The sequence below is a fragment of the Mustelus asterias genome, chromosome 11 (assembly GCF_964213995.1).
Source record: "Mustelus asterias chromosome 11, sMusAst1.hap1.1, whole genome shotgun sequence".
Taxonomy (NCBI): domain Eukaryota; kingdom Metazoa; phylum Chordata; class Chondrichthyes; order Carcharhiniformes; family Triakidae; genus Mustelus; species Mustelus asterias.
In genome coordinates, this window is record NC_135811.1 from 100,357,224 (window position 1) to 100,373,538 (window position 16,315).

The window sequence follows — 16,315 nt, forward strand, 5'->3', positions numbered from 1 at the left end:
TAGTAAATGTGTCGGGGTACAAGGATAGGGTGGGGGAAGAGGGCCTGGGTAAGGTACTCTGTCAGAGAGTCGGTGCACACTCGATGGGCTGAAAGGCCTCTTCTGCACTGTAGAGATTCTGTGATTCTAAGAACACTCACAAGTGTCTTTTTTAATCTATTGATATCAGCAACTGCATTGGAATAGCTCCTTTAACATAAGGAAATGCCCAAGATGGTTCATAGGGATATAGTTGGGCTAGTATCGAGCATGTTACTGAACTTGTTTGTTTTCCTCCTTTCAGATTCAAGTGAGCGTTCCTGGAAGGTCCCACAAAGACTGGGCTTTGCTTGTGAATTGGAGGATTTCCAGGAATATGCCGATGCCCCAGAATGGAGCTGAGGAACCTGCTCCTGCGGCACTCAGTCGCTATGTGGCTGCTTTTGCAAAGCTTTGTTCTGATGACCTTTTGCTTTAACTTGGTGACAACATGCCCGAAAGACTGTTACTGTGCGGAGGTACACAAGAAATTAATTGTCCGCTGCAGCGACATGCATCTAAAGGAGATCCCCAGGAACATTCCAAATAACACTTGGAAGCTGTACCTCGATTCCAATCAAATAACTTCCATTCCACGTGACGCTTTCAAGGATCTGCACAAGTTGGAAGAGCTGGATTTGTCCAATAATAGCATTCAGCACTTGGAAGCCGGAGCGTTTCGGGGCCTGAACGAAAGCTTGAAGTTTCTCAACCTCTCTCACAACAAGCTGAAGACTGTGAACAAGGAAGTGTTCAGTAGATTGAAAGCGGGTATAAAACTTTCGGGCAATCCCTGGTACTGCGATTGCAGGCTGCAGGAAATGATGAAGTTGGTGAACATCGGGCTGTCCAATGACATCATCTGCGCGACCGCTTACCCCGAGGAGCACGCAAAGAAATCCTTCCTGGAGGTCGCGCACCACGTCAACCTGTGTAACGTTCACAAAAAGACAACCGACGTGGCCATGCTGATCACCATGTTCGGCTGGTTCACCATGGTCATATCCTACCTGGTGTACTACGTGAGGCAGAATCAAGAGGATGCCAGACGTCACCTTGAGTACTTGAAGTCGCTGCCCAGCAAGCAGAGGAAGTCCGAGGCTTCCTCCACCATTAGCACGGTGGTGTAACGCACATGTCGAAAGGGGAACTCTTGGGACCGGGTGGAAAAAAAAAGAAAGGTGCATAAATCTATCGATTCGAGATCTGCCATGCTGTGATGATCCAACTGGGACTGTCGGCATTTGTAAACCAGTGGACCCCGACTCTGCTGCACCCGCTCCCTCCATCTTCACCCACCGAACGTACACGCTCCAAAACGGATTGCCAAAAGTGAGGAACAATGAGCACACTAATCTCCTGCTCAGATTCAGAGGTCACAGTCTAGTGTACCCACTGTACGAAAAATACTGTTGCCTTATGCTCTTGAAAACTGAGGAATGGATAAGGAAATGAACTAGCAACAGGACAAGAATAAGCCTGTTATTCAGTGTGTTCTGAAGGACCATTCTTCCGTTGAAATCGACCAAGGTTTAGCCTCTTTCTTAGTCTTTCTTTTTCTCTCTCTCTTTCTTTCTCTCAGTTATGCAGCATCTGAAGTTTTGAACGTCTTTGTCCAGCTCACACAAAATCCACAGTATTTTTGACAGTTGCAAACTCAATGAATGAGATGGTGAGACAGGAAGGGAGAATGTGTTTTTCTGGCAGATTCAGAGGTTGGGGGTATCAGTGACTTATTCTCTGGGAGTCTTTGTCGCATCAATCTACAAAGGGTTTGAGGTGCTCACCCTGGTGTCATATCAAATGGAATTATAAAGATGTTCTCTATTACAGCACACGCACCCACACACACCGTTGGTTGAATACTGCAGCCCTCTCGCCAAAGTGAATATCAAAAGTGACAGTGGTGATCAGGTGTGGCTCACATACTCGGAATCTGTTCAAAACTGAAATTCTGTAACGTAGGGAGGGGATTCAGGACAGAGAAGTTGTGGAACCAGCCACCCATCTTAGACATGCTCAGGGAAAGTGTAGCCATGGCACCAGTCTTTGTTTGCAATTGGTGTAATTTGCTCTGCTAATTGGTTGCGGTTCCTTCTGCAATGGATGGTGCAGCTTGTTCGGTTAATGAGTTCCAACAACGGAGCACTGGGTTAGAATTGAGCTCCTTGTTCGGCCCGAATATCTGCCTCTCTTCCACGGTTATGTCCACACCCTGGCGTCCACTGGTAATGCTTGAGGCCTCCGTAACTATGGGCACCCCCGACAGGACTGGAACGTATCACCACACCAGGGAACGTTCATAGAATCATACAATCCCAGTGCAGAAGGAAGCCATTTTGCCCATCGAGCTTGCACCAACAACAATCCCACCCAGGCCCTTTCCCTGTAACCCCATGTATTTACCCTCCTAATCCCCCTGACACTAAGGGGCAATTTAGCATGGCCAATCAACCTAACCCTCACATCTTTGGACTGTGGGAGGAAACCGGAGCACCCGGAGGAAACCCACGCAGACACGGGAGAATGTGCAAACTCCACACAGACAGTGACCCAAGGCTGGAATTGAACCCGGCTCCCTGGCGCTGTGAGGCAGCAGTGCTAACCACTGTTATTTTACGTTTTTATCTATGATGACCGTTGCAGAAGGGACCACTTATAAATGACAAAAACATTTGATTGGTCACTGTAAAAGAGGTAGAATCGAGCTCCTTGCACGCTAATTAATGAGGTCGGAATGTTTTTCCTGCTCTGGTTGGATGGAAAGCTCGGGTGTCAGGGATGGTCTAATTGGAAAGCAACTGAATTTTGCTGATCTGTTTAGATGAGAATAAGCTTATTCAGCGTCCCTTCAGAGTAAACACCAAAGACATCAGTCCCTGCCATTAAGTGATTGAATTGATGCTTTACAAAAGCAAAATGAAAAATAAATAAAGCCAAGGCAGCTACATGCAGTTTGTCCTCTCAACTCATCCAGCTTAGTGAGACTCAACTGGTTAAATGTATAATAATTATTTATTTTATTCGTTCATGGGATGCGGGCATCACTGATTGGACCTTGCTCAGCCATTTCAGAGGGCATTTTTTGAGAGCTGTCGCTCTGGAGTCACATGTAGGCCAGACCGGGTAAAGACGGCAGATTTCCTCCCCTAAAGGACATTAGTGAACCAGATGGGGTTTCACGGCAATGGCTTCATGTTCATCAGTAGACTTTTAATTCCAGACCATAAGAGCAGAATTATGCCACTCAGCCCATCGAGTCTGCTCCGCCATTCAATCATGGCTGATATTTTTCTCATCCCCATTCTCCTGCCTTTTCCTCCAGACTTTTTTATTGCATTTAAATTCCACCATCTGCCATCGTGGGATTCGAACTCAAGTCCCCAGAGTATCATCCTGGGTCTCTGGATTACTAGCCCAGTGACTATACCATAGGCCACTACCTCCCCTTATAATGAAGCATAATTTGAACTCTTTGATCTGGTCGCAAATTCAATATTAAATGGTAGTAGGCTAATGTGGAGGACTTTTTACATTATAATAGTGGCTAGACTTCAAAACAGTACTTCAAAGAACCGTAAAATCCCTACAGTGCAGAAGGAGGCTCATCATGTCTGCACTGTCTCATCAACAGAGCATCTTACACAGGCCCACACCAGCCCTATCTCTGTAACCCCACGCATTTAACCCACTAATCTCCCCTAACGTCCATATCTTGGGACACTAAGGGGTAATTTAGCATGGCCAATCCACCTAATTTGCACATCTTTGGGCTGTGGGAGGAAACCGGAGCATCCGGAGGAAACTCATGCAGACACAGGGAGAATGTGCAAACTCCACACAGACAGTGACCTAAGCCGGGAATTGAACTGGCGCTGTGAGGCAGCAATGCTAACCACTGTGCCACCGTGTTGCCCTGAAAGAGCTTTTCCCAGTTTCCATATTTTGGCTAAACACTTGGTCCGGAATTCTCCGACTTTGCCCTTCTCCACCGCCGCTGCAGAGTCTGGCGTTTCAACTGATTGCTAACTTCTCCATTCTCACTGGTCGCGGTGGGGGAGGGGTGGGGGGTCGGAGGAGGGTTATGGGGATGTGAGGGGCTGGGGGGTAAACAAAATCGGTGAATCCCGGCCTTGACCTCAGTAACCCAAATTCTGCCTCAGAAAATGAATCTTAGTGAAGACAGTGAACCTTTCCATCTCCAACACTTTTTAAGAGCCTCGCATTAAATTGAATTTAAATTCAAATTAAATTTTAAATGACAACTTGGGTGATGAAATATTTTTAACCTTTCATAATTGGAAAATCAGTCTTATGCAAGTTGAAAAATAAGTTGGTCTCATCTGACCTGACACCAGTGTGTTACTTTGCAAGGTGCTCAGAGGATACTTTCTTCACTGAAATCAGGGTCAATGTCTGAACTGTATGAATAATTTATACACTGCAGCATTGAGAAATTGGAGTGGCTGTGTTCTCTTGGATGTTCTTATGGGCGATGCAGTAAAGATGGAACTTTACTCTTTCTATTAGTACTAATTAGAACCAAATGCTGACACTTTGTGGACAATCTAATCCAGTTCTCAAACATGAAAGCAAGAAAAATATAAGAGCTTGCAATCGTCAACTAGAAAGGCCTCAAAGTGTTTGAACAAAGGAACATAGGAATTAGGAACAAATGTAGGTAATTCAGCCCTTCGAGCCTGCTCTGCCATTCAATCAGATCATGGCTGATCTCTTCCTGGTCTCAAATCCACCTCCCCACCTGTTCCCCATGTCCCTTTAACCCGTTTCAAAAATATCAGACACATATCTATCTCCTTCTTGAAACCATTCAATGATTCAGTCTTCACCGCGCTATGGGGCAGCAAGTTCCACAAATTCACCACCCTCTGCGAGAAGTAGTTCCTCCTCATCTCAGTTTTGGGGCAGCACGGTGGCACAGTGGTTAGCACTTCTGTCTCATAGCGCCAGGGACCCGGGTTCAATTCCGGCCTTGGACCACTGTCTGTGTGGAGTTTGGACATTCACCCGGGTTTCCTCCGGATGCTCCGGGTTCCTCCCACAGTCCAAAGATGTGCGGGTTAGGTGCATTGGCCATGCTAAATTGCCCCTTAGTGTCAGGGGGACTAGTTAGGGTAAATGGCTGGGATAATGGGGATAGGCCTGGGTGGGATTGTGCCCAGTGCAGACTCGATGGGCTGAATGGCCTCCTCCTGCACTTAGGATTCTATTATTCTACGATAAATATCTCAATCTACACCTGTGACCTCTTGTTCTAGATTGCCCCACAAGGGGAAACATTTGGTCTACCTTTACTTTATCAATCCCTTTTAGTATTTTATATATCTCGATGAGATTCCCTCTCATCTTCCTAAACTCCAGCGAGTACAAGCTCAAACTGTTTAGTCTCTCCTCATATGTCAACTCTTTCATCCCTGGAATCAATCTGGTGAATCTCCTCTGAACTGCCTCCAATCCTTCCTCAAATGAGGAGATGAAAACTGCACGCAATACTCCAATGCAGTCTCACCAACACGCGATACAATTGCAACATAATAATAAAGTGGGGAGGTGGTGGTGTCACTGGACTCGTAATCCAGAAACACAGGTTCAAATCCCACCATGAGAGCTAGTGTGATTTAACTTCAATCAATAAATCTGGAATTAATGACCAAGAAGCTATTATCGATTGTCATGGAAACCCATCTGGTTCACTAATATCCTTTAGGGAAGGAAATCTGCCGTCCTTACCTGGTCTGGCCTACAAGTGACTCCAGAGCCACAGCAATGAGGTTGACTCTCAACTATCCTCTGAAATGGCCGAGCGAGACACTTAATTCAAGGGCAAATAGGGATGGGCAACAACTGCTGCCTTGCCAGTGATGGCCATGAAAGAATGAAGGAAAAAAAATGCTTCTTCCCAGCAGAAGATTCCGCATGGTCGCAAGGAGAGAGACAGGGTGGAATCTTTCCCTCAGTGCGCACCCACACAAGAATCACCCCCTGCAACCCCCCCCACCTCCCCCCACCCACAAACATCAGGACATGCCTTCCCCACCATAAGCATTGGGGTGCGATGATCCACCACCCCCTACCACATATAAAGGAAACCCCTCTGTGGGTCTCCACCGAGGGCCTTTGGAAGTGTCAGGTTGGCACTGCCCAGACATGTCCCTCTTACCACCTCACACCCCCCCCCCCCCCCCCCCCGCGACCCTCCTCCCCCTGGTGGGGCTATGCTTACCTCTGTGCCCCCAGTGTTTTGCCCTTGGCTGCTTCAGGTTTTTCAAAACCTGTTGTGAACTGTCGGCGAGGTATGAATATTCAGTGAGGGGTGGAAGGGGGAACATATAGGAACTTGGGAATTAGGAGCAAGAGTCGGCAATTCAACGCTTCGAGCCCGCTCCGCCATTCTTTATCATCATGGCTGATATTCTGGGGAAGCCCTATAATGAGTTGTAAATTTATTAAAATGTATTGAAATGAGGTTCCTGCCCTTTCTGGTTGGGTACCTCCTTACGTCATGGGTGAAGGGCGTGGAAAATAAAGGAACGAGATCTCTTCCCAACTTTTACGAGGTCTTGGACCCACCTTGGCGTTTCCACTGCAGCTAACGCAGACTGTAAAAAACCACCCCCATGGTTTGAATTTCATTGGATCCACTCAATTGTCCCTCGGTAATGATCTCAGGATTGAGTAGTTAATGGTCAGTGGAATCAGGCACATTCTAAGCTCAGTTGACCTGAGAAAAACACCTAAACAATTTTATTGAAACATTTTTCCTGATTTCAACCCCTCTTCTCTTAATATACAAAGAACAGTACAACACGGAAACAGGTCCTTCAGCCCACCAAGTCTGTGCCAACACAAATACCTCTCTAATCTAATATCTTTTGCCTCTACATGGTCCATATCCCTCTATTCCCTGCCTGTTCATCTATCTCTCCAGATATTTCTTGAACGTTGTTATAGAATCTGCTTCCACCACCTCCTCCAGCAGCGCGTTCCAGGCATTCACCTGTGTGGAAAACTTGCCCCTTACATCTCTTTTAAACTTTCCCCTCTCTCTCTCAACCCGAGTAATTGACCCTTCGACTCTGGGATAAAGACTCTGACACTCTATCCAAGCGTGTCATGATCTTGTAAACCTCTATCAGGTTCCCCCCTCATCCTCCAATGCTCCAATGAAAACAATCCAAGTTTGTTCAACCTTTCTTCATAGTCCATATCCTCCAAACCAGTCATCTTTTCCAATGCATCAACATCCTTCCAGTAGTGTGGCAACCAGAATTCTACACAATACTCCAAATGCGGCCTAACCAAAGTCTTCTACAGCTGCAACGTGATTTTCCAATTCCAACACCCCAACTGATCAAGGCCACCATGCCATATGACTTCTATGATCACTTTCTTCATTTTGTTTGAAGGAAGAGTGATCTTACCCACCCCCTAAGCTAAAGAACTCTTCCTTTTTTTTTCTTCATTCGTGGGACATGGGCATCACTGGCTGGCCAGCATTTATTGCCCTTCCATTGTTGCCCTTGGGGGGCAGTTGAGAGTCAACCACATTGCTGTAGCTCTGGAGTCACATGTAAGCCAGACCAGGTAAGAATGGCAGATTTCCTTTCCTAAACAACATTAGCGAACCAGATGGGTTTTTCCGACAATCGACAATGGTTTCATGGTCATCAGTAGATTTTTAATTCCAAAATTTTTGTCATTGGATTCAAATTTCACCATCAGCCGTAGTGGCATTCGAACCAGGGTCCCCAAAGCAATAGCTGGGTTTCTGGATTAATAGCCCAGCGATATTACCACTAGGCCATCGCCTCCCCTCTTCATGACTGCTATTCAGCTGAACTCAATGGATGCTCATGGAGATTTATTTATCTATTTATTCTCTCCTGGGAGTTGAAAGACCCTGAGTTCCCCTGGTGTTCAGTACCTGTCTAACTCCTTCTAGATTAAGCTGGCCAATTATATTTCAAGTAGGTGCGATTGGAATACCCTGGGCGGAATTCTGCACTCTTGTCTGTTCCCGTCCCGCTGCGAATGAGAATGGAGAATTTGGCGTTCTGGCCATGTTCAGCAGCACCGGAGAATCCCAGCCACGAACGAGGGTGAAGATTTTCGGCCTTCAATCCTGGGAAAATTGCTTACACAGATAAAAAGAACAACGGTGAATGTGGTAAATTTGAATCAAAGCAGTTCTGGAAATAAACATCAGACCAATCAGTGGGAAAATGCAAGTAGGATGCGATAGTGTAATGGTCATATCACTGGAGAAGCAATGCAGAGACTGAATTAATAAGGGAGAGAAAATTATTCCAAATCTCAACATGGTAGTTTGATCATTTGAGTTTAATGCAAAGAAGATAAAATCAGGAAATTAGCGCCAGTAAAAGTGACTGTGAAGCCATCAGATTGTCACAGAAACCCAACGGTTTCACTTCTCCAGGGGAGGAAACCTGTCCTTTCTTCTCTGGTCTGGCCTACAGGTGACTCCAATCCAAAAATGAATCTTAATTGCCCCTTGATGTAGCCCAGCAAGCTACTCAATGCATTGACTGCTTTGGTCGAAGGAGCCCTGCCACCACTTTCTCAGGGCAATGAAAGGATGGGCAATAAATGTTGATCTTCTCAGCTTAATGAGGATGAATAAAATGAACTTATGATGAGGAGGTTAACCCTTAGATTTAACCTTATTTGCTTTCCTGCACTAACGCAAGGAGTGGCAACTTTTCACAAGGCCAAGACTTTGAGTTCCACATTCTTATTCCACATTCCGAATTCATAGAACCCCTACAGTGCAGAAGGAGGCCATTCAGCCCATCGAATCTGCACCAACTCTCTGACAGAGCATCCTATCCATGCCCTTGCCCCATAACCCAACACATTTACCCTGCTAATCCCCTAACCTACACATCTTTGGACACTAAGGGGCAATTTAGCATGTCCAATCCACCTAACCTATACATCTTTGCACACCAAGGGGCAATTTAGCATGGCCAATCCACCTAACCTATACATCTTTGCACACCAAGGGGCAATTTAGCATGGTCAATCCACCTAACCTATACATCTTTGGACACCAAGGGCCAATTTACCATGGCCAATCCACCTAACCTACACATCTTTGGAGTGTGGGTGGAAACCGGAGCACCCAGAGGAAACCCACACAGACACGGGGAGAACGTGGTGACTCCACACAGACAGTCACCCAAGGCCAGAATTGAACGCGGGTCCCTGGCGCTATGAGACAGCAACGCTAACCACTGTGCCACTGTTATTGACAAGATGTTTGATGTAAATCTGGATGCTTTATCTTTATCTGATGGACATTCAGTGTTGTGCATCTGTCCTGCCCAGGCTATTCTTTTATTCTTGCATCTCAAGGAAGCATGCCGATTTAAAACAAAAAAATTACTGCTGCAACCAAGGATTGGAAAAGATAATTATTTCATTCATCAATTTCAAATAACCCACACAATTTAAAATGAAACTATACACGCAGATGCAACTTAATTGCAATGTTGAAGATATAGATTTGCACAGGTTAAAAAATACCAAATTCAATGGCAGCTCCAACCAAAAATGGGCATTGATGAAGCTAATCTGTTGGTGAACCCACACCTTCTCATTTATTAGTGTTGACCCATGTTTGCAACTGTCTCAATAATGAGGAATATAAAAATATTTCTCATCTGTTATGATAAATACTAAATAAGTAGAAGGTGACAACTTTCCTATAAGAAGTTGCTGGATTTTTGGAGTTGAGTGAACCAAACGCAAGGATAAAAAAGAACTTAGAATTCCGTGATGGACGTGTCAACTTTGGAGCCCAAACTCTACAAAACCGCATTGAACGGGGGTACTCGGTGACATGGTGTAATCGTTGGTAAAAGCTAATGGTTTGGGTATGAGCTGCAAATCTAAAGATCTGATTGTACGTTGGGAAGCCAACGTTGCTGGAAGGAGCCTGAGTAATCGACCAAGTCATCCTGCTCTCAACAGCGTTAGCAGGTTATTATTAGCCAGTCCCTCAATGCTATTTGCGAGCAGATTACACTAGAAGAGCAGTAGCAAAGGAGCGCTGGGTGATGAGTGTTTGTGCAACATTAGAAGTCACTCTCTGTTCAGCTAAAGAGAAAAGCACAATGTAATACAGGAATTGCTAGCATCTTTTCAAGTGCCTGAGAAAAAAAAAATCAATCTGTTTCTTAAATTGATTTCTAAGCTCTTACTCCTACATTCGTCTTTTCAAAGCAGTATGGTCTGTGTCGGCTGCATGTTTCACCCATGATTTATGTTTTTTTTGTTTCGTCTGATCTACATGTACATGTCGTGGACTATCCGGAGTTAATTCGAACCAACGTGCTAAGTAGGGATAAGGGTAACTAGTTTAGAAGAGGTTTCACATCATGGGCTCTTTGTATTACGCATTTCTATCTGAAGAACCCATGGTTTATGAATGTCACGAACTAAAGAACAAGCGGAGGCAGACCATGGGCGCGATCCTTCCCGGCAGTTCACGCCCCGCTGCCGCTGCTGCAAGCCAGGAGGGAGAAGTCGGCGTTCAACCTGAATCTCTGTTCGCTGCAGCGGGACCAGAGAAACCCGCCGTTTGCCTTCATCCATCATTGGCATTCCAAAACTGCCCGTTTTCTCAGTAGCAACAATGGATTTTTGTAAAGTTCAATTTCTGACTTGCAGGCTTGGAGTTCTGTCCTTCACTGAAAACAATATGGAGTTTCATTTGCAGTGTTTGTATTTTTTGTGAGGTTCTCCACCTAGAAAATAATAAAACAATGATCGTCTCCTCCCACTTTGAAGTTCTGGAGTTATTTCATTCTGCAATCCTGTACTGGCGTGCCATCACAATAATTCTTATTGTCGGTTTTACAGATCTCTTCACATCCTCTTTGACCACAGGCGAGGTTCCAGAGGACAGGAGAATAGCCAATGTTGTTCCCTTGTTTCAGAAAGGAAGCAGGGATAATCCAAGAAATTATAGGCCAGTGAGCCTGACATCAGTGGTGGGGAAACCTTTGGAGAAGATACTGAGGGACAGGATAAAGTTAAAAAATTTTAAAGTTGGAAGTTTATTTATTAGTGTCACAAGTAGGCTTACATTGACACTGCAATGAAGTTACTGTGAAAATCCCCTAGTTGCCACACTTGGGAACCTGTTTGGGTACACTGAGGGAGAATTTAGCATGGCCAATGCACCTAACCAGCACGTCTTTGGACACTAAGGGGCAATTTAGCATGGCCAATCCACCTAACCTGCACATCTTTGGACACTAAGGGACAATTTAGCATACCAATCTACCTAGCCAACACATCTTTGGGCACTGAGGGGCAATGTGGCATGGCCAATCCACCTAACCTGCACATCTTTGGACACTAAGGGGCAATTTAGCATACCAATCCACCTAACCCACACATCTTTGGACATGAAGGGACAATTTAGCATACCAATCCACCTAACCAGCATTCATGTGAAAAGGGGCACAGAGTCTCCATTTTGCCACAGAGGGGGCTCTGAATTGTGGAAATGGTTTAATTTAATATTCTTTGCAAAGAAATTCAATAAGCAAAGAAGCTGGAATGGAGCAGCACTGTCTAAATAATTAATGAAGCAGATATTTCAGAGGTTAATTGCTCAGCTCACTATCAATTTAACCAAGAAATGGTGTTAGTTAAATGTAAGGTGGGTTGGATTTTTGAAAGGCATTGACAAGCTGGAAAAAAATGAATCAATAACATCTTGCATCAGGCTAGAAGCTTCTAGAAACAATTTTCAAACAATGTAAAATCTCCAATCTCGATACATTGGCATGGAGGACAAAGGAAATCTCACAGCTCATACCATAAATTCTCAATTCAATATTCTATTATCGCTGCCCTTGAAGATAATCAGAGTTTCTAAAGGTTTGTTTTGTGATGATTCTCTGTTATATCAAGGTTCATAAGAAATCTGCCGTACTTTGGAGATTACGGTATAATAAGTCTCATATGATGAGGTTGGTAATACCAGTTACCAACTGAGTATGTACTTTGAACCTATACTCTGAGAATGTCAATGCATACTCTCTCTACTTGTCCTGAAAGATGCAGTGTTGCATGAACTGAACATTGTTAAAAACGGAGTCACTTAGCCCAATGGTTTGAACTCAGTCTGATTATAAAAGATGAGACATGACCTTTAGCCTAAGCTCACCGGCAAAGCCGGTTGCTGAGCTCTTGGGGCGCCATTGCGCAGGTGACCCAATCTCCCAGTGCAATGGGAGCTCTCCTGTCACACCACCCCGCCCCCCCCCCCCCCCCCCACTGCCCTCACGGACATGGGGATCCTCTGCCGATTGCACCCTTTGCCAGTCTCCCACCCTCCCAACACCCTGCCCTTCCCCAGACATCGCCATCCCCACCCTTCCACACATCGCCTCCCCCACTACCATCCCCCCCTCGATATGGCCCCCCTCCCACTGGTCACCACCTCCACTGATCAACCTGCCCGTCTGCAAAGCTCCCCCTCTGCGCCCCCCCCCCCCCCAGTCAAAGCATCACTCCCTATCAGGCCCCACACCCTCAGGCCCCACCTTGGCTCTAACCCTGGCACCCCCGCCAGGGTGCCCAGAGGGTAGTGCTATGCTGCCAGGTGGGCACTGCCAGACAGACAATGTCCAAGGGCCACTGCTCGGCCCAGCCCCCAACTACCCGGTGGGCTTCAGTGGCCTCCAATCCCCCCTGGCGAGGCCATCACATCTGATCCTTGTTGGTGGGGACCAAACGTGATCCGCACAGTGTGTAGCGAATGACAAATGGAAATGGGTCACCTGGCAAAAAGAAAGAAGTGCAAAGCTGGTTTCAAGCTAAAAGTCGTGACATTAGCTAACTCGTACCGGTTGTGCTATGTTGTGGAGCTGCCCTTTCTACTGCCCTCTCTGTAGGGGAGGTGTAAATTTAATTTCATAATGGCTGCCTGCGGTCGAACATGTTTTAGTCTTAGTGCAATACACTGCAGCTTTCCCAGGATTCAGCTGTCACTTAACGGATCCTTGAGCACCCCCTTAAAGATGCTATAACTCCACTGTGACCTGTGAGTCAACAAACACCAATGGTCAACAGCTCCTCTTTGCATGCTATTCTCCACAGCGTCCCCAAGGAGACTTGATGGTTCTTTTGGGAATCATGGGCAGGAGTTTCTTACCCTGTTCCCAAGCTTGGCTTTGGAACCACCAACACTGAGATAAATTCAGAGCAAAATGGTGAATAGTATGTTTATGTGTAATTAAAGCATGAAATACAATATGGGGCGTGATGTTAACAGCTCACCAATAAGATCAGGTGCGAGGCTAGAGATTGGGTTCATCATAGAAAACTATAGAATCCCTATAGTGCAGAAGGAGGCCATTTGGCCCCTCGAGTCTGCACCGACCACAATCCCACCCAGCCCCTATCCCTATAACCCCATGCATTTACCCTAGCTAGTCCCCCTGACACTAAAGGGCATTTATCATGGCCAATTCACCTAACCAACACGTCTTTCGGACTGTGGGAGGAAACCAGAGCACCTGGAGGAAACCCACGCAGACACGAGGAGAACGTGCAGACTCCACACAGACAATGACCCAAGCTGGGAATTGAACCATGGTCCCCGGTGCTGTGAGGCAGCTGTGTTAACCACTGTACCACTGTGCCGCCCAGGCTACTTGTCTTCATGCCTTCATAGAATGTTAAGTAAGAAGTCTCACAACACCAGGTTAAAGTCCAACAGGTTTATTTGGTAGCAAATACCATAAGCTTTCGGAGCGTGCTGCTCCTTCGTCAGATGGAGTGGTCTCTGTTCTCCAACAGTGCACAGACACAGAAATCAAGTTACAGAATACTAATTAGAATGCAAATCTCTACAGCCAGCCAGGTCTTAAAAGGTACAGATAATGTGGTTGGAGGGAACATTAAACACAGGTTAAAGAGATGTGTATTGTCTCCAGACAGAACAGCTGGTGAGATTATGCAAGACCAGGGGCAAGCTGTGGGGGTTACTGATAATGTGACATAAATCTAACATGAGCCACACCCAAATCTAACATAGAATGTTCTCAGGCCTGTTTTATCAGCAGGATTGGCTTTATGCACAGGAGGGTCGCATGACATTAACTCACGGCATCTTCTGGCCTCACGGGTGTTTCACCCCTCACTGGTCGGGCTTCATGCTGGTGAGATTCACTATTGGTTTCCACCAGTGGAGGCCAGACATGATGGCCATGCCGGGGGTACCAGAGGACATTGACACCCCCGGATGGTCAGGGACATGGCTGGACAGTGCCCATCAGGCAGTGGCCACCTTGGCACTGCCCCCACCCCAACCGATGTGAATCTCCCCGCTGTCAGAAAAACTGACAGAGTATGGGAAGGTTGCAGTGCTGAACGCGCCCCCCCCAACCCCCCCATTCCCCACCCCCACTGCACAAATAGTGGTGTGAAACACACCCGTTTTCAGAAATTTTTGACACATCTTTTGGTAAGATTGCGCCAGGAACCCGGGTTCTATTCCCAACTTTGGATCACTGTCTGTGCGGAGTCTGCATGTTCTCCCCGTGTCTGCGTGGGTTTCCTCCAGGTGCTCCAGTTTCCTCCCACAGGCCAAAAGATGTGCTGGTTAAATGCATTGGCCATGCTAAATTCTCCCTCAGTGTTACCCGAACAGGTGCCATAGTGTGGCGACCAGGGGATTTTCACAGTAACTTCATTGCAGTGTTAATGTAAGCCTACTTGTGACACTAATAAATAAACTTTAAAAGCTCATTACTTTACAACAATGCTTAAATGTAGAACCAAGGACAGCCAGTCACAATCACGCCCAGGTTACTCAACTTGGATTCCAGATTTCTTTTACTTAAAAAACTTAACCACCCAATACTCAAAAATGCACTTGCCATTAATTTATGGCTTATCACGCAAAACGGAAACAGGCAGTTGTAACTATTCAGGGCAGCTTGCAGAGTAACATATTGCAGATCTCAGCAGCTGTACAAACCCCAGCCAGTCACATTGTAAATTATTACTGGGACTTCCTGTAACAAGGTTTGATCAGATAGAGAAGCTGCTCCCACTTGTGGGAGAGACTAAAATCAGGGGCTAAAAATATACTTAAGCAAGAAGTCAGATGGAGAATGCACCAGATACCCAGAGTGGATGGAACTCACTAACCACAATAAGTGATTCATAGAATCCCTTCAGTGCAGAAGGAGGTCATTCAGCCCATCGAGTCTGCGACAGATAAAAGCAAATTACTGCGGAAGCTGGAATCTGAAACCAAAAGAGAAAACGCTGGAAAATCTCAGCAGGTCTGGCAGCATCTCCTTACAGAGTCTCCGACAGAGCATCTTACACAGGCCCCCACCCTCCCGATCCCTGTAACCCCATACATTAATCTCGCTAATCCCCCTAACTGACAGATCTTTGGGACACCAAGGGGCAATTTAGCATGGCCAATCTACCTAACCTGCACACCTTCTGGACTGTGGGAGGAAACCGGAGCACCCGGAGGAAACCCACGCAGACACGGGGAGAATGTGCAAACTCCACACAGACAGTGACCCGAGTCCGGAATCGAACCTGGGTCCCTGGCGATGTGAGGCAGCAGTGCTAACCACTGTGCCACCGTGCCGCTGATGGGGCTTGATGGCCTGTCTATCTGCTGCACATTCTCTGTTAGTTCCATTCCACATAAGGCCATTAGCATTTAAAGCTGAGATTGAGGGAGCTGTGTGCTGCTGCGGCTTGCCACACTGCCCCTTTGGTTTTGGCTTGGGATCAGCTCCAAGCAGACCAATAGAGTGCAGGTCCGCTGACTAGAAAAGAAAGAAGCATCCGAAAACTATTGAAAATTGTTCCTCATGGGCACTGGTACACAACTGCCCACAAACTGGCATTCAAGAAATCAAAATCGCGCCCAGAGAGCCCCCCTCTCACCCTCATCTAACTCCATCAGCAGAACCACTTATTCTTTTCCCCCTCAAGAAATTATCTGGCTTTCCCCTTAAATGTATCTATACTATCCACCAGGGACTCGGTTCGATTCCAGCCTGTATGGACGTTGGATGTTCTCCCTGTGTCTGCGTGGGTTTTCTCCGGGTGCTCCGGTTTCCTCCCCATAGTCCAAATATGTGTAGGTAAGGAGATACAAACTGGTAAATAGGGTTAGAGGGTAAGGGGGAGGAGGGGGGGTGGCCTGGGTAAGGTGCTCAGTCAGAGAGTTGGTGAGACTTGATGGGCCAAATGGCCTCCT

The 16,315-nt window shown here is 46.4% G+C and overlaps 1 protein-coding gene across 1 annotated transcript in view; it reads left to right on the forward strand.

The window, feature by feature from the left end:
- lrrc3ca (leucine rich repeat containing 3Ca) overlaps window positions 1-1,198 on the forward strand; it is a 53,540-nt gene extending 52,342 nt beyond the window's left edge. The window contains exon 2 of the mRNA XM_078224133.1: window positions 284-1,198. Within this exon, the coding sequence (XP_078080259.1) occupies window positions 372-1,148 (777 nt within the window). The 5' untranslated portion in view covers window positions 284-371 and the 3' untranslated portion in view covers window positions 1,149-1,198. The remainder of the gene's footprint in view (window positions 1-283) is intronic.
- The last annotated feature ends 15,117 nt before the right edge of the window (window positions 1,199-16,315 follow it).